This window comes from Triticum aestivum, chromosome 4D (genome assembly GCF_018294505.1).
Source record: "Triticum aestivum cultivar Chinese Spring chromosome 4D, IWGSC CS RefSeq v2.1, whole genome shotgun sequence".
In the NCBI taxonomy this organism is placed as follows: domain Eukaryota; kingdom Viridiplantae; phylum Streptophyta; class Magnoliopsida; order Poales; family Poaceae; genus Triticum; species Triticum aestivum.
Window position 1 is genome coordinate 370,644,070 of NC_057805.1, and position 24,739 is coordinate 370,668,808.

Sequence of the window (24,739 nt, forward strand, 5' to 3'; positions counted from 1 at the left end):
GAGGGTTGCGCCAGGGAAGGGGGTGCGGCTGCCCTCTCTCTCTCCCTCACTATATATAGGGGGAAGGGGGGAGGAGGAGGCACCCTAGGGTTTCCCTAGGGGAGGGGCGGCGGCCACAGGAGAAACCCTAGATGGGTTTGGGCGCCCCCACCCCTAGGAAACTTGCCCCCCAAGCCGGGAGGGGTGGCTGCCCTAGGGGAGGCGCCCCCACCTCTCCACGTTACGTGAGATGGGGTGGGAGGGGCGCACAGCCTCCTAGTGGGCTGATGTGCCCCCTCCCCTTGGCCCATAAGGCTCCCCAACACTTGTCGGGGCCTCTAAAACCCCTTCGGGCACGCTGGTCGTCACCCGGTACCCCCGGAATGATTCCGGACTCCAATACCCTTCGTCCAATATATCGATCTTCACCTCTGGACCATTTCGAAGTTCCTCGTCACGTCCGGGATCTCATCCGGGACTCCGAACAACCTTCGGTAACCACATACTATTTCCCATAACAACTCTAGCGTCACTGAACCTTAAGTGTGTAGACCCTATGGGTTCGGGAACCATGCAGACATGACCGAGACACCTCTCCGGCCAATAACCAATAGTGGGATCTGGGTACCCATATTGGCTCCCACATGTTCCACGATGATCTCATCGGATGAACCACAATGTCGGAGATTCAATCAATCCCGTATACAATTCCCTTTGTCCATCGGTATGTTACTTGCCCGAGATTCGATCGTCAGTATTCCCATACCTCATTCAATCTCGTTGCCGGCAAGTCTCTTTACTCGTTCCGTAACGCATGATCCCGTGACTAACTCCTTAGTCACATTGAGCTCATTATGATGATGCATTACCGAGTGGGCCCAGAGATACCTCTCCGTCATAGGGAGTGACAAATCCCAGTCTCGATTCGTGCCAACCCAACTGACACTTTCGGAGATACCTGTAGTGCACCTTTATAGCCACTCAGTTACGTTGTGACGTTTGATACATCCAAACCACTCCTACGGTATCCAGGAGTTGCACAATCTCATGGTCTAAGGAAATGATACTTGACATTAGAAAAGCTCTAGCAAACGAACTACACGATCTTGTGCTATGCTTAGGATTGGGTCTTGTCCATCACATCATTCTCTAATGATGTGATCCCGTTATCAACGACATCCAATGTCCATGGTCAGGAAACCATGACCATCTATTGATCAACGAGCTAGTCAACTAGAGGCTTACTAGGGACATATTATGATCTATGTATTCACACATGTATTACGGTTTCCGGTTAATACAATTATAGCATGAACAATGGACAATTATCATGAACAAGGAAATATAATAATAACCATTTTATTATTGCCTCTAGGGCATATTTCCAACAGGAAGCACTTGTTGTTTGGGCGAAGAGATGTGGTAGGCGCAAAGACAGCTGAGATCGAGTACATGAGTAGCTTCATCTTGAAAACCTCACCATGGGTTTTCATGCTCTCCAGAGAATTTGCCAGCACAGTCGTGTTCGGCATGGATGCCGTCCCAGGAAACAAACGGGCAAACAACGTTTCCTCAATCTTATTATTGACCTTGTACGGGACTTCGATTTCTCCACGGGGCACACCTAAAGTGCAGAACACGGATTCCTCGTCCAACGGCAGTCTTCCACGTCCCGGAATCACAAATTCCCTGGAGGCAGTATCGTAAATCTCACCGAGCCAGTCGCATACAGGGTTCACTAGGTTCTTGCACCGAACATCCATCAGAGCCTGCATCCCCATCTCAGCAGCAGCTCCCTTCTGCTCGTCAGTAAAGCCCTCGGTCAATATAGTCAGGCGTTCTTGTGAAGCCCTATTGCGATAACGTTTCTTCTTCTGCATAACAGACAAATGATGATTTGTTGCCATGTTTCAGTATCATGAAAATTTAGTTCCTAACAGACGATTGCAAACTCAATGTGACATTCAAAAACATATGGGGGTGGAAAGTTACCTCATCGCCATCTTTTGTCCGTCCAGTTGCACGATTCTGTTGCGGTAACTCCATGAAATCATCATCATCGTCTTGATGATCGCCGCGAGCCATTGTGCTGAGGTAAGAACAGAACAAAATGTCAGGGTGAAATGAACTTATGAAGGAAGCAGCTGCTACCTAACACAATGTACTTGCCACATGGGCTCAAATGAAAGTGGCAAAAGATTAGGCAATATCATAGGAACACCCACACCCCCTATGATTGTCCAACAAGAAATGTGGCAACTAAACACGTTGGCTTCATTTGAAAAATGTAAAGATCATAAGGCACTTACACAAATGTTCAAGTTGCCATGTTAGCACAAGAAAGTACAGAGAAAGGCACACATCTTCACCTGCACAAACAAATAATGTGGCAACTCACACGCTGCCCTCATATTAAAATGAGTTGCCATATGTTCACAGGCAAATGTACTAGGTTGAAATTGCCATGTTAAAATGCAAGACAATTCAAAAAGTGCTGAAAACATCCACTAAACAATCAGTAATGTGGCAATTCAAACATCGGCCTCATATTAAAAATGAGTTGCCATGTAATACAACCAAATATGTTCAGATATCACAAGTCAGCATGGCAAAACACAAATTGAGTCTATGGTACAGTGAATTTGCCACATTATCCTGCCTACAGCATGGAAACAACCATAGTGTGATCACAAAATTAGTTGCCACATGGAAAGCATATCTGTGGCAACTGACACAGTTGATCAGGAAATTAGTTGCCATCCAGTGCAGATAGTTGCTGAAACTACCATGGCTGCCTTTATACTACACTTTGAAATACAAGTACCTAGATCTAGGGTTCATTGGCAACTATCATAACCTGAAATTCAACAACGAAAAACTTTCTCCACTGATCGCAAATAGCATTTCGAGGCAATACATAACTAACATCTAGAAAAACGCCGGCTATCTCGCAAGGCAGAACCAGGATGTGGCTGCGGACAGGCCGAGCCACACCGGCATGACTGCCACCGCGGCGGCGACGAAACTGCGCAATGCCACTAAAAAACGGCAAGCACGGGACTCTGCCGCCGACGGGAACGCCGGAGCACCGCGAATCCGCCGGAATCTTGATGAATCTCGAGCGGAAAATTGGCCACAGATGGGGGCAGGGAATGCAGGCAAGGAATGTGGGCGTGGGGAGGAGCATTACCTTCAATCTGCGGGGCTTTCCGGCGAAGACGCTCCGGTCCGGCGAGCCCCACCGACGGTCGCGAATGCCGTCGACTCTTCCGCCTCCGCCGCCGCCTTCTCCTCTCGGCTTCTCCTCCAATCGACTGAACTGCTATGTGGGTTGGGTGAGTAATGAAGTGGAGCGAGTAAATGGAACCGCGAGGGGAGGAGGGACGAAGTGCGAGACGTGGTTGACGGCAACCGCATGCGGGTGTGGCGTGCGGGCGCCAAGCAGTTCCACCGCACGCCCCCGAGTGGCAACCGTTGACCGCGGAGAGAAAACCGGCGTGCGGGCGAACTCTCGCACATGCCACACACGCGAGGTGTCCTACGTGGCACACAAAATCACCCATTTCGTGCCAAGATTCGTGCAGAAGTGACTGAACGGGGATGGAGGCGTGTGGGTGAGTTGGCTAACGCCCACACGTGTGGGCGTTAGTGTTTTCGAAAAAAAAATGATATCATTTAATCTGAACAACAATATAGTCCAAGGTCATTACAGACTTTTCCCTGACCATACGGCAGATAAGCTGACAAAACAGACATGAAAAAGAAAAAGAACTGGCTTATTATCTGAAGCTTACTCTCACAGAAGCTTATCTGGAGCTTATTCTCCCAGGAGCTTATTTCCACGGCATAGCTTAGAAGAACTGGCCCTGAAGATAGTCAGCCCCGCCAAAGAAGAGCCGGTCTATGTACTACCGTGGCTGGTCTTTGGTCATCTTGTGCACACTCCCGTATGACCCTGCCCGTGCAGCACAACACAGCACCACGCCACCACCTGTCAATGAAGAGCACTTACTACCTGGAGTACCACTGGTGCAGTTCAGACTTCAGGTCCGAAGGTTAACAGCGGTGCTCGTCATTTACTCCGGCCGACAGTGGCCGGGCATGGGCTCTCGGTGCAAACTCGGTCTGCTCCTCTTGCTCGAGTGCCTGAGCTCCTCTGCCGCCGCGGCAGCCTCCGACTCGCTCTCCGTGGGAGAATCCCTCACCGGGAACCGGACGCTGGTCTCGGAGGGAGGCAAGTTTGAGCTGGGCTTCTTCTCCCCGGCCGGCGACTCCAGCTACTACGTCGGCATATGGTACAAGCAGATCCCGGTGCAGACCGTCATTTGGGTGATGAACAGGGACCGCCCTGTCTCCGACCCATCGTCCTCGGAGCTGACGCTAGCTCCGGACGGCAACCTCGTCCTCCTCCTGAACCAGAACCAAATCTGGTCGTCGACCATTCACGCACGTACGAGCAACGGGCCCGTCGTGGCGGCGCTCCTCGACAGCGGGAACCTCGTTCTGCGGGGCCGGCAGCCGGGCAACTCGTCGGAGGTCATGTGGCAGAGCTTCGAGCACCCGACCGACACGCTCATGCCGGGCGGCTGGGTCGGGCTGAACAAGAGCAGCGGCGCGTACCAGACGCTCGTGTCATGGAGGAGCGCCGTCGACCCATCCACGGGATTGTACATGGACTGGGTCGACCCGTCCGGGTCCGGCCAGTACACCTTCTCGTGGAACGGCACGACCGTGTACCACCGCGTCGGTGCGTCGAGCGGCCAGCGCTTCGCCTCCGTGCCGGAGATGGGCATGTCGGCTAGGTACAAGTACAACTCCGTCAACAACGACGAGGAGGTCAGCTTCTCCTTTGAGGTGGTCAACCCATCTACCCTGTCGAGGATGGTGATGAGCCCGCACGGGCAGCTCACCATGTTCGACTGGTCCAGCGAGTCCCGGCAGTGGCTGCTCCACTGGGCGACCCCCACGTCGCCGTGCGACGTGTACTCGGTGTGCGGGCCCTTCGGCCTGTGCGACGTGGCCGGCTCGCAGTACTGCCGGTGCTTGCCGGCGTTCGACGCCGCGTCGCCGGGGGATTGGAGCGGTGGCTGCGCGAGGAAGACGAGCTTGCACTGCAGCAACGGCACATCGACCGATGGGTTCCTTCCGGTGGAAAATGTCAAGCTGCCGAGCAGTTATTTCTCCGCGGCAGGTAGCTCCGGAGATTGCGCGTCGGCGTGCTTGAGAAACTGCTCTTGTACGGCGTATGCGTACAGCGGTGGTTGCATGGTGTGGGGTGGTGATCTCAGGAACATTCAGCAGGTCACCCACGGCGAAGCCGGCTCGTCCACTCTGTTCCTCCGAGTCGCCGCCGCCGATCTTACTGCCACCGGTAACCATGGCGGCGCGTCAACAAATGAACGCGACGTCATCCTGGTCGCGTCTTCGGTATCTTTTCTCACGATACTCTGCTTGTTCGTCTTCGTTTGCTGGAGGCGACGTGGCGCGAATACTGTGCGGCACGACGGCTCTCTTCTGGTGTTCAGCCACGGCTATCTGGCGCGGTGCACGGACAACTTCTCCCAGAAGCTGGGCATGGGGAGCTTTGGCTCCGTGTACAAAGGGACTCTCCGTGACGGTGTCCACACAGCGGTGGCCGTCAAGAGGCTCGAGGGATCGGCGCAGGGGGAGAAGCAGTTCCGCGCCGAGGTGAGGACCCTGGGGACGATCCACCACGTCAATCTCGTACGCCTTCGCGGGTTCTGCGCGACGAGGCGCGAGCGGCTGCTGGTGTACGACTACATGCCCAACGGCTCCTTGGCCTCCGCCATGGCCGGCCCGAGCTTCGGGCTGCTGGACTGGGGCACCAGGTTCGGGATCATGGCCGGCGTCGCCAGGGGCCTCGCCTACCTCCACGAGCAGTGCCAGGAGCGCATCGTGCACTGCGACGTGAAGCCGGAGAACATACTCCTGGACACGGCCTTCCGCCCCAAGGTGGCCGACTTCGGCATGGCGAAGCTCATCGGGCGGGACTTCAGCCACGCGCTGACCACGGCGCGGGGCACGGTGGGGTACCTGGCGCCGGAGTGGGTCCTGGGCCTGCCCATCACGCCCAAGGCGGACGTGTACAGCTACGGCATGACGCTGCTGGAGCTCGTCTCCGGCCGGAGGAACCGGGACGCCGGCGGCCGCGGCGCGGGCCACTTCCCGCTCTGGGCGGCCACCAAGGTCAGCGAGGGGCAGTTTGTGGCGCTCTTGGACGAGAGGCTGGCGGGGGACGCGGACGTGGGGGAGCTGGGCCGGGCGTGCAGCGTCGCGTGCTGGTGCATACAGCAGAGCGAGGCGATGAGGCCGACGATGGGGCAGGTGGTGCAGGTTCTGGAGGGGTCGCTCACGGTGGGGGCTGCGCCCGTGCCCAGACACCTCGAGGTGTTCTGTGCGGAGGATTCGCGCACGCTCTGAAGAGGACCCAATCGACTTGTTTTTTTTCTTCTTCTTTTTTTAACACAAGTAGGCGCGAATATCCGGCCAACAAGCGCCAAATTCCCATTCATCTAAGGAGCAAAGTACAGCGTGAACTGCATACCCTCTCACCTGAAGATTTTGAAGAGAAAGTAAAAGAGGGCACGAACCGTTGCCTTGAGAGGAATGAGTACAAGCGAAGACAGATTCTATTCTTTAGTTGAGACCTGATAAGCACAACCCCATTGATGTTTCTGGGGATGTTTTTTTTTTTTGGAAAGACCCGGTTTTGGCCGGCTTCATTGATTTAGGAGAAAGCATACGCGAAACAGCGGGGATCAAGTGATCATGAGCACAAGAGAGGTGTGCAAACGGAGAGCACAAAGCAAAAGAAACAGAAGAGAAGCGAAACTGGGAGGCCTTTGGCGTGCTATCTCATAGCGGCGTCCTCGAACGGGGGCTCTAAGCATGTCGCTCCGTCGAGTCTCCATTGTGCAAGATCCAGCTTGATAGCCTGGAGGACGTCGTCTGGCCGTGACATTTTGGCTCTGAAAACGCAGGCGTTCCTCTCCTTCCAAATGTGCCAGGCGATCAGAAGCAACATGGTTCTGAAACCTCGCCTCGTGCTGGTCGGTGTGCGCCTGATCATCGGGGTTTCTGGGGATGTGATAAACAACAACATTTAGAGAAGATGTGTCCTGGATAAATCTACAGAGAGGGTTGCGACATCTCCACGTGATCAAGACATCATTTATATTTCTAGCCGCCGCCATCTATGCGAAGGAAAGATTGTTAGTCAGGAAAGAAACCTGGTTAAGGTGAAGAGAGGCCACCACCGCAGTTGCTAGCCTAAATGCCAAAGCTTCTGCACATACAGGAGAATGAGCATCATCTGCACACGCCTGTACCATGATTTTCCTATCAATTCCTTGATCAGTAATACGGACAAAAACACCAATCCCAGTAATAGAGGCGAATTTTTCTTGTGCCAAGTAGCATCAGAATAGACTTTAGTTCCTGCAATAAGTAAATCAGATTTGATTGTGGATCCCTCCAAAATTTATTCTGCACCTTGGATTTGAGAGCTTGATGGTGCTGCAACTTGTTGGGCAGGGGATGGATATGAGTTGGGGTCCAGTATAGCCTGTGCTAAAGATATAGCATTAGAAGTCAGATGCACATGGTGAGGAAGCGAGTCTTTCCTGCAAAAGAGAATTTGGTTCCTGGCTTTCCACAAACACCATAAGAAAGTGAAGATATTAGGGATAGAAGCATTCGGATGATGCAAATTACAGAGAGCAAAAATAATGTTAGGCATCATAGAGTATTGGGCAACCAATATATCAGATCGCATATGCCAAGGACTTACAAACCAAGCTGCTTGAGCAAAGGAGCAGAGAAAGAAAAGGTGGATTTCATCCTCTTCCAAATTGCATTTGGTACATGTAGTGCTAATATGGACCGAGTACTTACCAGCCCTTGCTCTAGTAGGGAGGGCATGTCGAAGAAGCCTCCAAGCAAATGTTTGAACGCGAGGCGCCATGTGCTTCACTTCACTTGCTGATGCAAATTTGTGCAGGAACATGCTATGCTATGCAACAAAATTTTACACACGCGGATAGTCCAAGATCACTACGAGGTTACGGGTGATGATAATTTTAGTCGCTAGTCCATGCAACTGAAGTGGAGGAACAAGAGTTGGTGTAGTGTGGTGATTCCTGCAGCTGGGTTATACATCTCACTCACAAGAATTTCTTCAAACCCTTGGTGCACTAACCTAAGGTCTTGTGAGTCTTGCCACTTGGCCTAGCCAAGGTGGCCACACACCAGGGATTTGAATTTTTCCCGAAAGGTTCTCGAACCTTCAGAAACATTCTCTGCATCACGGGGACACTCCTGGAACATCTCGAAACACTTCCGAGATCATACAGAACACATCTGGTGCTCATTCTCCTTCATCGCCTAGTTCTCCTATAAACCACTATCCATTAACTGTGTGGCCCTACAGGTTCAAACATATGAGGACATGACCTGAAACACCTTTCGGTCCGTAATTTATAGCGGGATCTGAACACCCTCGATAAATTCCGACGTATTCACAAAGATCTTTATTGAGCGAACCTTTTGTTATCCGCATCTTCTGATGCTATCGGGTTTGGAGAACCTCTGTTCAGGGGCGGATTCCAAATGGCCCAGTAAAATCTCACGACACGTGGAACAAATCCCAAATCTTCGGGGGAGGAACTCGCTGTCAAACGAAGACACCAAATCCGAAGTCATTTAACCAAAGAAGACCGTCGTCCTCGGCGTAGAAGACCAGTTTGAGGGCTACTGACAGTGTCCTGGACTAGGGGGTACCAACCTAGTTGGACCACAGTCCTTGGCCAATCTTATGGGCCACCATTCTCTCAAGTAAGAACTCTGGAAGTCTCGCCCTCTACGTGATCAAGACAGCTTACAGCGAAGACTTGACGTGTACTCCAAGGACATCTCCAGCCACCTTCATACGCATCTCTAGATCAACAACCGACCATGTAACCCTAGGTACCCTCCTGGTGTGTATACAAGCCAAGGGGTTTAGCCTGTAGAGGGGATCCGATCATAATCACATCCACCTAGCCTTAGGGTTAGAACACAACTTACGACCTCGAGGTAGATCAAGCTTGTACTCGATACACGATCATCAATACAATCAAAGCAGGACGTAGGGTATTACCTCTTCGAGAGGGCCCGAACCTGGGTAAACACTGTCTCTCATACGTCTCCGTCGTATCTATAATTTTTGATTGTTTCATGGCAATATTATACAAGTTTCACATACTTTTGGCACCTTTTTATATGATTTATTGGACTAACCTATTGGTCCAGTGCCCAGTGCCAGTTCCTGTTTTTTGCATGTTTTTTGTATCGCACAATATCCATATCAAACAAAGTCCAAATGCAATAAAATTTCACAAAGAATTATTTTAGAATATATGTGATTTTTGGGAGTTGGATCACCGCAAACGGAGGCCCACACAGCCCACAAGACACTAGGGCGCGCTAGAGACCCCTGGCGCGTGGTGGTGGGTTGTGCCCTCCTCGAACGTCGGTTGGAGATCTACTTCGGGCGCAAGGAAGCTTATATCCGGAAAAAAATCTCAGCGCAATCAGAGTTACGGATCTCCGGGAATATAAGAAACGGTTTTTGGCCAGATCTGGGGAACGCGAAACAGAAGAGAACAGAGAGGGAGATCCAATCTCGGAGGGGCGGGACGCGGATAAGTGGATTATGGCGTATGGGAGTAAAGAGGACTTGATACTTAATGCTATGGTTGGGTTTCACGACCTTAATGATCAAGGACCAGAGGGGGAACTCTCCTCCCATCTAGGGGGAAGCCAAGGAAGAAGAAGAAGGAGGGGGCTCTCTCCCCCTCTCTCCTGGTGGCGCCGGAGTGCCGTCGGGGCTAGGATCATGATGGCGATCTACATCAATAATCTTGCTAACGTCAACACCAACTTTCTCCCCCTCTATGCAGCGGTGTAACAACCCTTCTCCCCGCTGTAATCTCTACTTAAACATGGTGCTCAACTCCAGATATTATTTCCCAATGATCTATGGTTATCCTATGATGTTTGAGTAGATCTGTTTTGTCCTGTGGGTTAATCGTGATCTTGGTTGGTATGATTGTATATTTTATATATGGTGTTGTCCTACGATGCCCTCCATTCTCGCGCAAATGTGAGGGCCCCCCGCTGTAGGGTGTTGCAATATGTTCATGGTTTGCTTATTGTCAGTGTTGCGGGGGTGACAGCAGCCTAAACGCGGATAAGTGGATTATGGCGTATGGGAGTAAAGAGGACTTGATACTTAATGATATGGTCGGGTTTCACGACCTTAATGATCTTTAGTAGTTGCAGATGCTTGCTAGGGGTCCAATCATAAGTGCATATGATCCAAGTAGAGAAAGTATGTTAGCTCATGCCTCTCCCTCATATAAAATTACAAGAATGATTACCGGTACTTGTTATCGATTGCCTAGGGACAAATGACTTTCTTGTTGAAAAAGCTCTCTACTAAAACTAACTTAGTCGTGCCTTTATCTAAGCAGCCCCTAGATTTTATTTACTTGCTCTTTATTACCTTGCAAACCTACCCTATCACACCTACAAAGTACTTCTAGTTTCATACTTGTTCTAGGTAAAGCGAACGTCAAGCGTGCGTAGAGTTGTATCGGTGGTCGATAGAACTTGAGGGAATATTTGTTCTACCTTTAGCTCCTCGTTGGGTTCGACACTCTTATTTATTGAAAAAGGCTACAAAGGGTCCCCTATAGTTGTGGGTTATCAGTCTCCTTCGTCCCTTGTTACCTATTGATCGGAGATCCACAGCTCGGGACTCCCTACCCCGAGGCCTGTGGGTTTTACCAGCGACAGAAGTGGTGGCGGTTGTGAGGTGGAAATATTTAACCCTTTCTAGGGTTACACCTAGATGGCCTCAACACTTGAGTCCCATTTAGACATTATGCCCAAATTCCACTCAGGACTAACCTGAGTCTGAGTGGTCCACCCCTTCCCCTTAAATGTGCGACCCTATGGGTTTACGTACACAGAGAAACGATTGGAGTCGATAGCTGGTAGTGGCTCCAAGCAGAACATGCCACTCCTAAGTGTCTGCAAAGTCATACTAACGAACCTTGACAATGTGTTATATGCAACATGTCTTTTGCCTTGTGATATGTGTTGTTGAGATCAAGGTGAGTTCTTGTCACCTTGGTTGGTAGCTCGACCTCTCTTCTCAAACTCCTCATACAAATTCCCAAACAAAGTTGACTCTTAATCCAACCCACATTGTCATGATTTTCAAATATATCACTCGAGAGGGCCTAAAACATCTCTCTGAATAGGGGGGGGGGGGCAAATCACATCTTGGTCCATGTCTCGTGGCATGTTTTATGGTTAACCCTAAAGCTACTTTTATAACTACTTATTTACTGAGTGGTCCATGTCTCGTGGCATGTTTTATGGTTAACCCTAAAGCTACTTTTATAACTACTTATTTACTGAGTGGTGTTTGACAGACCCTAAGTAGGTCGTTCCACATCCCGAGTACATGTGAAAACATCGAGTCTAATACATGCCATATAAATTGCACCTGGGACAAACAGATGACGACCGAAAGGACCGAGATGACGACTAGAGGGGGTGAATAGGCGTTATAAAACTTTTACAGATTTGGCTTTATTCCAATGCGGAATTAAACTAAACATATACTTTTCAAGCACAAATCCTAAATATGCTAGGCTCAACTAAGTGCACCAACAACCTATGCAAAACAAGATAGGCACTTAAGGAAACTAGCAAGCACAAACTATATCACAAGATATGGAAATGTAGGAACAACTAATCAATTCAACTAGCACAAGATATATCAATATGCGCAAGTATGAATTGCCGAAAGTAAAGGGTGTGGGTATGAGATAACCATAAGTGAGTCGGGGATGCGGATTTATCCCGAAGTCACACTCGTGAGAGTGCTAATCTCCGTTAGAGTGGTGCCGAAGCCAAAGCCCCGGGGCTTCACCAACTGACTCACCATATTCTCCCTTTCAAGTCACCCCCAACGGATGAGCCTCGATTCACTCGGGGTTGGTCTTGAAGGCGACCACCACACCTTTACAAACTTCTCTGGAGCACACCACAAGCAAGGAAGCTTCCGGAGGAACTGATACGTCTCCAACGTATTTATAATTTTCAATTGTTCCATGCTATTATATTATCCATCTTGGACGTTTTATATGCATTATTATGCTATTTTATATCATTTTTTGGGACTAACATATTAACCTAGTGCCAAGTGCCAGTTGTTGTTTTTTCCTTGTTTTGTCTTTTACAGAAAATCAATACCAAACGGAGTCCAAACGAAATGAAACTTTTTTTAGGATTTTTCTTGGACCAGCAAACGTCTAGGAAGCTCCGGGAGGAGGCCAGAAGGCCCACGGGTGAGCCACATGCTCACGAGGCGCACCCTAGGGGTGGCGCCCTATGAGATTCTGCCCCCCCCCCCCCCCCGTGGCTCCTCTAACCCTAATCTCAGCTCTATAAATGCCCAAATATTCCCCGTATACCAGGGGGCACACCAAAAATACTTTTCCACCGCCGCAAGCTTCTGTTCTCGTGAGATCCCATCTTGGGGCCTTTTACGGCACTCTGCCGGAGGGGGATTCGATCACGGAGGGCTTCTACATCAACCTTGCCGCCCTTCCGATGATGTGTGAGTAGTTTAACACAGACCTACGGGTCCATAGCTATTAGCTAGATGGCTTCTTCTCTCTCTTTAATCTTCAATACAATGTTCTCATCGATGTTCTTGGAGATCTATTCGATGTAATCTTCTTTTGCGATGCGTTTGTTGAGATCCGATGAATTGTGGATTTATGATCAGATTATCTATGAATATTATTTGAGTTTTTTCTGAACTCTTTTATGCATGATTAAGATAGCTTTGTATTTCTCTCCAATCTATTGATTTGGTTTGGCCAACTAGATTGATTTTTCTTGCAATGGGAGAGGTGCTTTGTAATGGGTTCAATCTTGCGGTGTCCTCACCGAGTGATAGAAAGGGTAGCGAGGCACATATTTGTATTGTTGCCACTAAGGATAAAAAGATGGGGTTTATTTCATATTGATTGGATCTATGCCTCTACATCATGTCATCTTGCTTAAGGCGTTGCTTTGGTCTTGTTAACCTAATACACTAGATGCATACTAGATAGCGGTCGATGTGTGGAGAAATAGTAGTACATGCAGGCAGGAGTCGGTCTACTTGTCACGGACGTGATGCCTATATTCATGATCATTGCCTTGGATATCGTCATAACTATGCACTTATCTCTCAGTTGCTCAACAGTAATTTGTTTACCCACCGCATGTGTTCTTTCAAGAGAGAAGCCTCTAGTGAAAACTATGGCCCCCAGGTCTATTTTCATCATATTGTTTTTAGATCTATAAAAATAAAAACACAAAAACACCTTGCTGGAGCACTTTTGGTATATCTTCTGGTATATAAGTCATTTTGACCTAGAAAAAATAAGGAGAGGACTTTTCGGACGGAGCGCCGCCGTCTCTAGGCGGAACTTGGGCAGGAGCACTTTTGCCCTTCGGCGGAGCGATTCCACCAGAGGAACTTCCCTCCCGGAGGGGGAAATCATCGTCATCATCATCACCAACAACTCTCCCATCTTGGGGAGGGCAATCTCCATCAACATCTTCAACAACACCATCTCATCTCAAACCCTAGTTCATCTCTTGTGTTCAATCTTTGTATCGGAACTATAGATTGGTGCTTGTGGGTGACTAGTAGTGTTTACATCTTGTAGTTGATTACTATATGGTTTATTTGGTGGAAGATTATATGTTCAGATCCATTAAGCTATTGAACACCCCTCTGATCTTGAGAATGTTTATCACTTGTGAGTAGTTACTTTTGTTCTTGAGGTCACGGGAGAAATCATGTTGCAAGTAATCATGTGAACTTGATATGTGTTCGTTATTTTGATAGTATGTATGTTTGTGATTCCCTTAGTGATGTCATGTGAATGTCGACTACATGACACTTCACCATATTTGGGCCTAAGGGAATGCATTGTGGAGTAGTAATTAGATGATGGGTTGTGAGAGTGACAGAAGCTTAAACCCTAGTTTATGCGCTATTCCGTAAGGGACTGATTGGATCCAAAAGTTTAATGCTATGGTTAGAGTTTATTCTGGATACTTTTCTCATAGTTGCGGATGCTTGCGAGGGGGTTAATCATAAGTAGGAGGCTTGTTCAAGTAAGAACAACACCTAAGCACCGGTCCACCTACATATCAAATTATCAAAGTAGCGAACAAAAATCAAACCAATATGATGAAAGTGACTAGATGAAATTCCCGTGTACCCTCAAGAACACTTTCTTATTATAAGAGACTGTTTGGCTTGTCCTTTGCCTCAAAAGGATTGGGCTACCTTGTTGCACTTTTGTTACCGTTACCGTTACTTGCTCGTTACAAATTATCTTGCTATCAAACTACTCTGTTACTTACAATTTCAGCACTTGCAGACATTACCTTGCTGAAAACCACTTGTCATTTTCTTCTGCTCCTCATTGGGTTCGACACTCTTACTTATCGAAAAGGCTACAATTGATCCCATATACTTGTGAGTCATAAACATGTACCTAGGGTAGGGTCCTAGGCCTGACCTACATACCCTACCCAAGGACACCACATACAAGAATCCAAGACCCACAAGGTTAAGAAGGAGTCACCGACTGGGATACCCGCAACTTACAAGACACTCGGACGAGGGATTCACTCGGTAGCCTCACCGACACTCGACTGCCTCTGTTCAATCAGAGTACCTAGCGTCACTCGATAACAGAAGACCAAGAATCACCCTAAGACCGCAAAGGTCAGGCGATCAGTTCGCCACCATAAAGAGCATCTAATACTGACGTTACCAATAATGCTCGCACCCTTTACTTCTCCATTGAACCCTTGGGTAATGGGGCATTCATGAGGGGCCATCAGACTCTATATAAGCTGCCCCTCCACTCCTGCACAAGGGTTCGCATCTCCTGTAACCCACCATACCAGATAACAAAGCTCCAGCAGCACCGAGACAGGGTCTTTACCTTTTCCGAGAGGGGCTTGAACTCGTAAATCCGAGTGTACAACCACACCATAGCTAGGCTCTGCCCTCCTATACGTACCCCTATCCTCTATTGTCAAATCTGTTCCCACGACACCGTTAGCGACCGGCGATGGAGAGACGGCCGGAGGTACCTACTGAAACGGAAACACATGCTCATCAAAGTAAATGTTCCGGGAAGTGAACACGCAATGGGATATGGGATCGTAGCACTGATAGCCCTTGGAGTTGGAAGGGTAGCCGATGAAGATGCATGCGACAGAACGCAGTGCAAGTTTATGAGGAGAAGTGTTGGCAGTGCTAGGATAACATAAACACCCAAAGATACGCAGACCATAAGAGGGTGGTGTACCGAAGAGGAGGTGATGAGGCATGTAGTTCCAACGCGGGCGACATGGCCGGAGATTAAGAAGGAGTGACGCGGTAGCAAGTGCATCCGGCTAGAAGCGAGGAGGCACGTTGGTATGAAACAGGAGCATGCGAACGTAGTCATTGAGAGTGAGAAGGACGCGTTTGGCTCGACCATTTTGTTGTGAAGTATACTGGCAAGTGAGACGGAAGACTGTGCATGGTGCAAGAGAAAAGTGCGGAAAGCAAGGTTGTCGAACTCTTTTCCATTGTCAGTCTAAAGAGTAAGAATGGGATGCCCAAACTGCGTGCTGAGATAGGAGTAAAAAGCCGTCAAGGTGGAAAGCGCATCCGACTTTCGCCGCAAAGGAAAAGTCCACACATAATGAGAGTAGTCATCAAGGATAACCAGATAATATAAGTAGCCCAAATTACTAGGAACTGGAGAGGTCCACACATCACTATGGATCAACTGAAAAGGAAAAGAAGCAATGGTGGTGGAATTATTAAATGGGAGGCATACGTGTTTGCCAACACGACAAGCATGACAAGTATGATCCTGTATCTTATTACAACTAAAACTGAAACTCCTAAGAATATGACGAAGAGTGACGGGGTTGGGATGACCCAGACGAGCATGCCAAAGATCGACGCCAGCGGAGAGAGCAACTGGTAAGGTGGTGGTGGAGGAAGGCGGATGCACCGGATAGAGCTCGTCGGGGCTGTCACATCGGTGAAGTACCATCCTGGTTCGTGCGTCCTTGACACAAAAACCAAGTTCGTCAAATTCAACAGTAACAGGATTTTCTCAAGTGACAACGAACGGAAATAAGATTTTTAATAAGATGAGGTGACACAAGTATGTTAGACAAGGATAAAGGCATGGAATTAGAAGGAAACGAAGTTTGCCCAACATGTGTGATGGGAAGGGTGGAACTATCACCGACAATGATGCGGTGGGCGGTGGTGAAGGGAGAGAAAGAGGCAAGATTATCAGGATGAGCAAACATGTGAGCAGTGGCCCCGGTGTCCATGTACCGATCGCCGCCGCCGGTGTAGTTGTTTGGTGAAGGTGCGGCGTGCGGCGCGGCTAGTAACGCTGGGTCCCAAGGCGCCGGTGGCAGTGTCGGCTGAGATGATGGAGAGGCCACCAGGAAGCCGTAGTCGCCATCCATCGGCGGTGGTGGGTACCCTCCGTACGGCTGCGGAGCCGCGTAGTATGCCTGATGCGCCGGGGACGTGGCACCGGAAGAGTAGGTGCCGGCGCCCATGGGACCGGCATGGTGTACGCGTGGACAACGCCGGTCCACGGGTTGTACCCGCCGGCCCACGGGGGAGGCACTGACTGCTGGTGGTGACGTGGGGGGCCCGCGGGGCCGGCTGCTGTTGCTGCTGGCCACCACGCCGGCCACCCCGACGCCAATCGGCAGGGGAGGCGGGGGTGCGGGCGCGCCGTAGGGAGGCGGCGGCAGCTGCTGCGGGTAGGGCGTGGGGCCCCGTGGCGGGGGCGGTGGGTGGTGCAGGAGGACCGCCGCGGGTGGTGCCGGCAGCGAGGGAGGTGTGCATGGCCCGAGTATTGACTTGCTTCATCCGACGCTCCTCCAACCGGAGGTAGGCCACGAACTTGGCGAAGGAGGGCTCGGGGATGAGCGTGAGGTTCGCCGCGGCGTTGCCGATGTCCTCGTTGAGGCTGGTGATGAGCGTGCTGAGGAGGAGATCGTCATCGATCTTCGCACTGATTTCGCGGAGCTCGTCAGCGAGAGTCTTGAGACGGCGACAATAGTCGTCAGCGGAGGAGTTGTCCTGGTGGCACCCAAAAAACTCTTGTTGCAAAAAAAACGCGGCGTTGGAGACGATTGTCGGTGAAGAGTCCGTTCAGCTTGGTCCAAACGGCGAGGGCGTCATCACTGTCTTGCGCGACCGTGTGAAACATGTTCGGCGAGATGGTGAGGAAGAACCACCGGATGAGCGTGGCGTCGATGGTGGACCACTCATGATGCGCGGGCACGAGGCTGGAGTCAACAGAGCCGTCCACGTGGTTGAGGAGGTTGTACTCCCGGAACACAAGGGAGAAGGACGTCTTCCATGCGTAGTAGGAGGAGTCCGTCTGATCAAGGCGGACCGGAACCCGCTCGTAGATGTTGAGGTTGCGAATGTCGGCGGCATCGGGGAGGGAGGGGTGTTGGCGTCGGCGAACGCGTTGGATGCGAACGAGGTGACGGAAGACATGGCGGCAGCTAGGGTTAGGGTTAGGGGCGGCCGCTAGGGAGTAGTGAGCGGCAGCTGCAGGGGAGTGCGACGGCGGTTTGTAACGGCGGGGGGGGGGATCGCAATGGCGGCTAGGGAGGCGAGGGTGGTAGGCGGTGGCGCTAGGGAAAGGCGCGGCGGCAGTGATAGGTCACGGTGGTGGCTAGGTGATGCGGCGGCGGCGAGGGAGGGAGGCAGCGGCGGCGCGGAGGGAGAGCGCGGCGGGGGCGGGGTGGGAAGACGCGGCGGCGGCGGCGGCTGAGACGGCGGTGGCGCAGGGAGGGTGCGCGGCGGCAGCGGCGGGCGGAAGCTAGGGTTGAAACCCAACTAATACCATGTATGATGTATTGATCAGGTGCAATCACACGTATATATGATGTACAATAGTGGACCACGACCTCAACTGTACAAGGAAGTAGCCCAATACAACAATATGCACATGACACATACACTCAACAGGAGTATTTAAAATAAAAGTAGAAATCTCCAGCGTTGTCTGGCACTAGTTCCCACATCCCAGTCACTGCACTTCCCACATCCCAGTCACTGCCAAGTGCCAAATGAAATAAAGAAACGCCGGAGGCACTACAATGATACTACTTCATTTAATCAGAGACAATGACAGCCATCTTTTTATCTACACGATGCCACCTTTTTTTTGCTTCTCGCAGATTTGCGGTGCGTTGGTGGAAGAGGAAAGAGAGAAGAAATGGGCAGAGTTTGCCTGCACTGTACTAGCAAGAAGGAAACGGAAAAAGTATAGGAAAATAAAGCGTCCTAAAAGCGAACCCATGACCATATGAGTTGTACATCCACAAATGCGTTCGATCGTGTCTTCTTCTTCTTCTTCTTCTTCTTCTTTTCCGAACCTGGGCGAGATAAATAATCTGCTAATAATGCCAAAGTGTGCTAGGGCACTTAGAGAAAGCACTCAAACAGAATAACAGACATCAGTGCCTAATCTGAGCGTGTGATGGCTGAATCGGTGCCTAATCTGAGCATGCAAAATGCTAAAACCCTAATGCCTGCTTCATACTACCACCATCATTATATTGGATTCCCTGAAAGCCCTGTCGGCCGGCTAGATTTCCATCTGGAGCGCCGGTACATTTCCGTCTGTCGGGTCCCACCCAGGCCCCAACAAACGGTTCCCAGAAAATGTCCGTTTCATCTCGGCCGGTAGCGTTCAGAGCTCCGTTTCCAGTAATTTTTTTTTTGAAACAAGGCAAAAGATTTGCCACCGTTTCCAGTACTCACTGTTTGGCACCCTGACGAGCAGCCACTTCCAATAGCACAGTCCGCACTCCGCAGTTCCGCATCAATGCATTCCTCGGTAACTCGAGTACAGCTAGAAAAGCAAAGGAATTGCACCCAAGGGCATCTGGCCGACGATGATTAAGACACACACGTCGGTCTCCGTCCAGACCCAGGGCGACGTCACGTACGTAGCGGCGCGCGTAGGAAACGGCGAGGCTACGGCGGTGGCTCGTGAGTCCTTGTTGGGTCAAGAATGATGGTCGCTATACACCAAAATAAAAGGCAAAACGTCAAAGCAACTCAACGCAAGAAGGAACACGAGACAAATGGCTGGTCCGGAGATCGGACTCCAGGATCACGACGGGCTGCCGCGTTGTATATCGTCAAAATGTTGGTCTGGAGCGCCGGTACATTTCCGTCTCGCGGGTCCCACCCAGGTCCCAACAAACCGTTCCCCGGAAATGTCCGTTTCATCTCGGCCGGTAGTGTTCAGAGCTCCGTTTCCTACGTTCCTGACCTTAGGCTGGTCACAATGGGCAGGAACATAAGCTTAAGCTAGTAACCTACACAGTTTTTTAGACTATGTTACTATCTTCATAGTGGGTAGGAACATGTATGTAGTGTCATGTAGCGATGTATTTAGACTAGCCACAATGGGTAGTAACATAGAGTAGTAACATGCACTCTATGTTACTACCTCTATAGTGAGGAGTAACATATGTGTGGTAACATGCAACACTTCATTTATTATGCTATAGACTCATCTTGTCTTGATATGTGTGATGTTATTCATACTAGTAGTAACTAGCTATGTTACTACATGCCTCTCTTCCTTCATTTATTGCTTGCCACATCATCTATTTTATCTAGATATATGTGATGTTACTATCTATATTACTCCCATTGTGGGTAGTCTTATTAGGATATAGACTCATTGTTTCTTGGAGTGTGTGATGTTCCGGTAACTTAGCTAGTTACCACAAGCACCTTTCTCTTCATTAAATATATGCCACATAAGCAAACTTGTATTAGAGTGTGTGATGTTACTCCTAAGGGGGTGTTTGGTTCAGAAGTCCTAGGACTTTTTCTAGTCCCAGGGGACTAATCAAAAAAGACTCTCTAGTAGTCTTTTTCTAGTCCCTGCAGAAAAAGTCCCTCCCATTTGGTTTCTAGGGACTTTTTAGGGACTTTTTTTAGTCTCTGGGACTAAAAGGTCCCTGAACCAAACACCCCCTAAGTTTCTGCCCATTGTGACCAGCCTCACTGTCTGCCACACTGACGCGCAGAGGCACCCACATTGACCACTTCCAATGCTAGCACAGTCCGCAGTTCCACATCAATGCACTTCCCGGTAACTCGAGTACAGCTAGAAAAGAGAAGGAGTTGCACTAACGCATCTGGCCCGCCACAGTAACACGGACGCAGAGGATCCAGGAGATGGAGCCGACGATATAGTTGCCTGATTAAAGACACACACGTCAGTGTCCGTCCAGACCCAGGGCGACGTAACGTACGTAGCGGCGCGCGTAGGAAACGGCGAGGCTACGGCGGTGGCTCGTGAGTCCTTGTTGGGTCAAGAACGATGGTCGCTATACACCAAAATAAAAGGCAAACGTCAAAGCAACTCAACGCAAGAAGGAACGCAAAACAAAAGGCTGCTGGTCCGGAGATCGGATTCCAGGATCACGACGGGCTGCCGCGTTGTATATCGTGTTGTGTTGTACCAACCACGAAAGCTCTCACTACCCGCAGTCGGCGGATTGTGATGCAGCGACTTGGGTGGTCTGGTCAAGGGAAGTGAGGTTCGATCTAGTGGCTTAATCGTTTACTCGTACCTCGCTCGATAGGACTAGTGATCTGTAGGATATCCGTGATAAGTCTGATGAACAACTTGTAACAGGCACACAGTGCTATTATAGTACAACTTTTGATGAAACTTGAAGACGTGACAACAAATTTAATACACGAATGTAGGACAATCCTCTTCCCCCAACCACCAATAGAGGGGGGGGGGGGGGGGGGGGGGGGGAATGCAATTCGATGGCACAACAAGCTTGTGCATCAACACAATGATGACTGGAAGTCTCGCACAGAATCACAAAAACCATGTCATGCCATGTGCAAACTGAGATTCGTTGTCAGAAAAACCCATCTTCATCCCCTAGTTTAACACGGTTTAACATCCGGTCGGCTGTAGATCCCACCATTTTCTAAATAATCAAAACACGTAGTACTAGCATATTCCTGTCGTCTGTCGACAAGCGTCGCACGGAATGGAACGTCAAATTTCAACTTCAAACAAACTTTTTCCACGCAATGCCAAGCTGCCCATCCCACGCTCCAAGGAAGTAACCGTACAGCTGCCTTTGACGGTCTGGCCCCACCACGACGAAATGGCACCATGGAAGCAGGAAACCAACCGTACGAGCTCGTCGCCTCCTGCTCGCGTTTCCATGGCGCACCCGGCACCTCCACCACTACCGGCTGAAGCAGAGCAAGGGCGTGGCGATGTGCGTCGGACAGCGCAGTTCCCCACCGACTCCCACCCCAAGCGAACAAACACGCGAAGGGAAACCATTCTACGGACGCGAACAGCAAGGAGCAGCGAGCGGAAAGGGGTCGGTCAGATTCCACTCGCTCCTCGCCTTTAGCCCCGCACCACTTCCTTTGCTCCTAAGCAACGGCCATGGAAGAACCATGGCGACTGATTTATATACTCACTGCTAATGGCATCCAGCAATAATTCACAAGAATCAGTGGTAACCTCAACCTACTAAGGCGAGGAGAGGTGAGAGCTCAAAATTTACCCGGCCCCACGCGCAGTAAAGGAATCAAAACCCGAGATTAGAGACTAGAATCGACGTACAGATTCCCATCCACATATATCTATCCCCACTAGATTAATACCAGTAGCCTCCGCTTCTGCGGTGTTGCGGCGGCGGCGAGGTTGGTTTGGTTCGCTTGCTGCCTACACGCTTAGCCCGTCCACGCCGCATTGCTTGTATGTCACCGACTGCCTCTTGGGGCTGATGTCGATCGCGCAGTCCACCGACACCTGCAGGTTTTGTTCACGAGTCCCTTTCGATCAGCCCAGAGCTTGCGGAGGAAGAGAACAAAAAAGTTTGTTCCGGGTGCAGGATTGCGGTGGTAAAATTTTACCTGGACTTTGGGGGAGGAGAAGCCGAGCACGAGGATCTTGGCGGCGACGTCGCCGGTGATGCGGAACTCGACGCGGTCGTTGAGCGCGGCGTCGCGGATGAGGTCCTGGGCGTCGGACTGGAGGACGTTGAAGCGGTCGACGATGACGCGGGTCTGGAGCAGGCGGGTGCTGTGCGCGGGCTGCTCGAACCCGGGCACGGCCGCCACCCCGAGCGGCACCCCGTGGTACATGACGTCGAACGCCGTGGCGGCGTAGCGGATGCCCACCTTGTTGGGGTTCACGGCGGTGAAGAGGAGCGTGATGTTGAGGGAGAGGTAGGCGGCGGCGGGGGCCGCGGCGACGTTCGGCGACGCGGCCGGGGACGGCGGGGCGACGAGGAGGTACTGGACGGCGACCTGGTTGAGGTCGAACTGGGGCTTGCGGGGCTTGACGGCGAGGACGACGACGAGCGCGACGGCGAGGGCCAGGAGGGCGAGGAAGATGACGAGCATGAAGATGCAGCAGCAGCAGCCGCGGAAGGAGGCCGAGGAGCCGTAGGAGGGCGGGGCGCCCCCGTAGTGCGGGCGGCGCTGCGGGTAGGAGGGCGGGCCGTAGTGGTCGGCGTTGGATCCGGTCGTCATGGCCGCCGTCGCCGCGGGGGGGAGCGAGGTCGGGGTGGGTGGGGAGGAATGGTTTTGGATTTTCGGAGCTAATGCGGCATCTGCGACGTGGTACTTGCGGGGGTTTGCGATTGATGTGTGGGGGAAGGTGGTGGTGCGAGTGGGATGGAAGGAAGAGGGGAAAGTCGGGAGGTGATTACGATTTACGGGCTTTGGCAGAAGCCCAGAAGTGGGTGTAAATAAGTGGTGGGGCCGTGTGTTTAGTGGGGGGAGCTTTGTTTGTTTGTTCTCTCGTGCTCCGGTTCATTCGGCTCGGCATTTGCAGAAAAAGAATACCGGGCTTGCGTCGCTGTCGACACCGCCGAACCTGTTTTTTTTCTTTCGGGGCGCCGAACCTAATTTCAGCACGCAATGGAGCAGGATCTGTTGTACTCCAAAAAAACTGAAGCAGGGCCAAGAGAGCAAAGTATAGATTAGAAAGGTCTTTTAGTAGTAATCGGCTGTCCCGTGTTTTCTGAATCTTGGATAATACGTTTTAAATATCTGCCCAATTCTCATATCAAACTTGAGCGGCACATGCGAGTGGATAAACCCTAGCCGCCGCCACCTTCTCCATCCTTTCTCCCCTTCTCGCCGCCATTAGAGGAGGTTGTCGGGCAAAGCCCGTGCGACAGATGGTGGCGGGGGTGTCTTCGGCTCATCGCATCCACGGAAGGCAGGTTCGCGTGCAACGTTGTGGTGGTCATCGGCTACGCAGGGGGTCAACATTGGCACTTCATCGGCGCGGCGGGGCGGCTCCCTGGGATGGTGGTATGGCGCCGCTCAGTCAGTGCGGTGCTCCGCAGCCGTTGCTCGGTGGTGCTATAGTGCTCTTGCGCGGCAACGGATTGCTAATCTTGCTCTGCGTTGCGACGAAGATGTCTCATTCTTGCTCGGCGGCACGAGGTCGTTCTTGCTCTCTGGCCTGCTTCGGCTCATTCTCCTCGTCGAGGACATTGATGATGGGGTGGCGCTTCAACGGATTGACATGCTTGGAATGGGATATTGTGGTATGGCCGGTTTGTCGCCCCCTAGCATTTTATGCCCACCGACGCTGGTGTTGGGAAACTAGTGGGGGGAGTTGCGAGAAACCGACTGGGAGAGTGGCGGGAAACGTTAGCTTGTTTGGATATATAACACCATTAATATGAAAAACTTAAAAAATAAGGAAGCACGAGCTAGCATAACGCACGTAGTGCTTACCCACGGGTGCCAGTCAGTTGGCCAGAACTTGAATTTAAAAGACAGAAATGTTCAAACAAACGTTGGTACTTCCTATAAATTATGGGCAAAATCTGTCGCTTTTACATACAATCAGCGACTTAAAATGTCGATAAGCAACATTTTGATACAACTATAATAAAATAGGCTAATGGCTGCGATGGCGGCCTTTCGACCACGGTCTTCTCGGACTCCACGATCAGTAGCACCCTTGCGGCCGTTCATTCTGAGTGTCCGGACCCGCGACCACGGTGCTCATCTCCACCTGTGGGGCTGCTAGGCCTCGTCTGGTAGAGCTTGACAGCATGCAATCGCGCACATAACGCTCTCGCGGCACGGCTCCATCTCCAGGTCTTTTCACTAGTAGCGAATTCCATCATGACCTGCATCCCCGAGATTCCATGTTGGTGTAGCTCTACTTCGCCAGGGACGTCATCTCTACCGACGACGCGCTCGAGCCTGGCCACCACTTCGTCAGATCGAGGATGACACGGCCGCCGACGGCAATGACGAGGTGGCAGATAGGATTTTGCAAAACTGAAGTGAAGAAAGCATCTGCCCATTCCTGGCGGGGCATGAGGCTCCCGATGGGCACCGGTGACGATGGCTCTTCGGGTGGGTCGTCGATCATGCCGCCTAGTGTCGGTGTCAAAATCGGCAGATCTCTGGTTGGGGGTCCCGAACTGTGCGTCTGAGGATCGAAGGTAACAGGAGACAGGGACACGATGTTTACCCAGGTCCGGGCCCTCTTGATGGAGGTAATACCCTACTTCCTGC

At 51.0% G+C, this 24,739-nt stretch overlaps 2 protein-coding genes across 2 annotated transcripts; one reads left to right on the forward strand and one right to left on the reverse strand.

The window, feature by feature from the left end:
- The first annotated feature begins 4,024 nt into the window (after positions 1–4,024).
- LOC123100058 (G-type lectin S-receptor-like serine/threonine-protein kinase At2g19130) lies at positions 4,025–6,646 on the forward strand. The gene has a single exon (XM_044522049.1). It carries the CDS (start codon positions 4,081–4,083, stop codon positions 6,418–6,420), a length of 2,340 nt encoding a protein of 779 aa, XP_044377984.1. The 5' UTR covers positions 4,025–4,080; the 3' UTR covers positions 6,421–6,646.
- Positions 6,647–21,617: 14,971 nt separating this feature from the next.
- On the reverse strand, positions 21,618–22,862 carry LOC123097985 (uncharacterized). Its single transcript, XM_044519851.1, has 2 exons — positions 22,103–22,862; positions 21,618–21,998 (listed from the first exon to the last, which is right to left on the reverse strand). The coding sequence occupies exons 1-2, from the start codon at positions 22,721–22,723 to the stop codon at positions 21,912–21,914; spliced, it is 708 nt and encodes a 235-aa protein (XP_044375786.1). The 5' UTR covers positions 22,724–22,862; the 3' UTR covers positions 21,618–21,911.
- Positions 22,863–24,739: the final 1,877 nt, after the last annotated feature.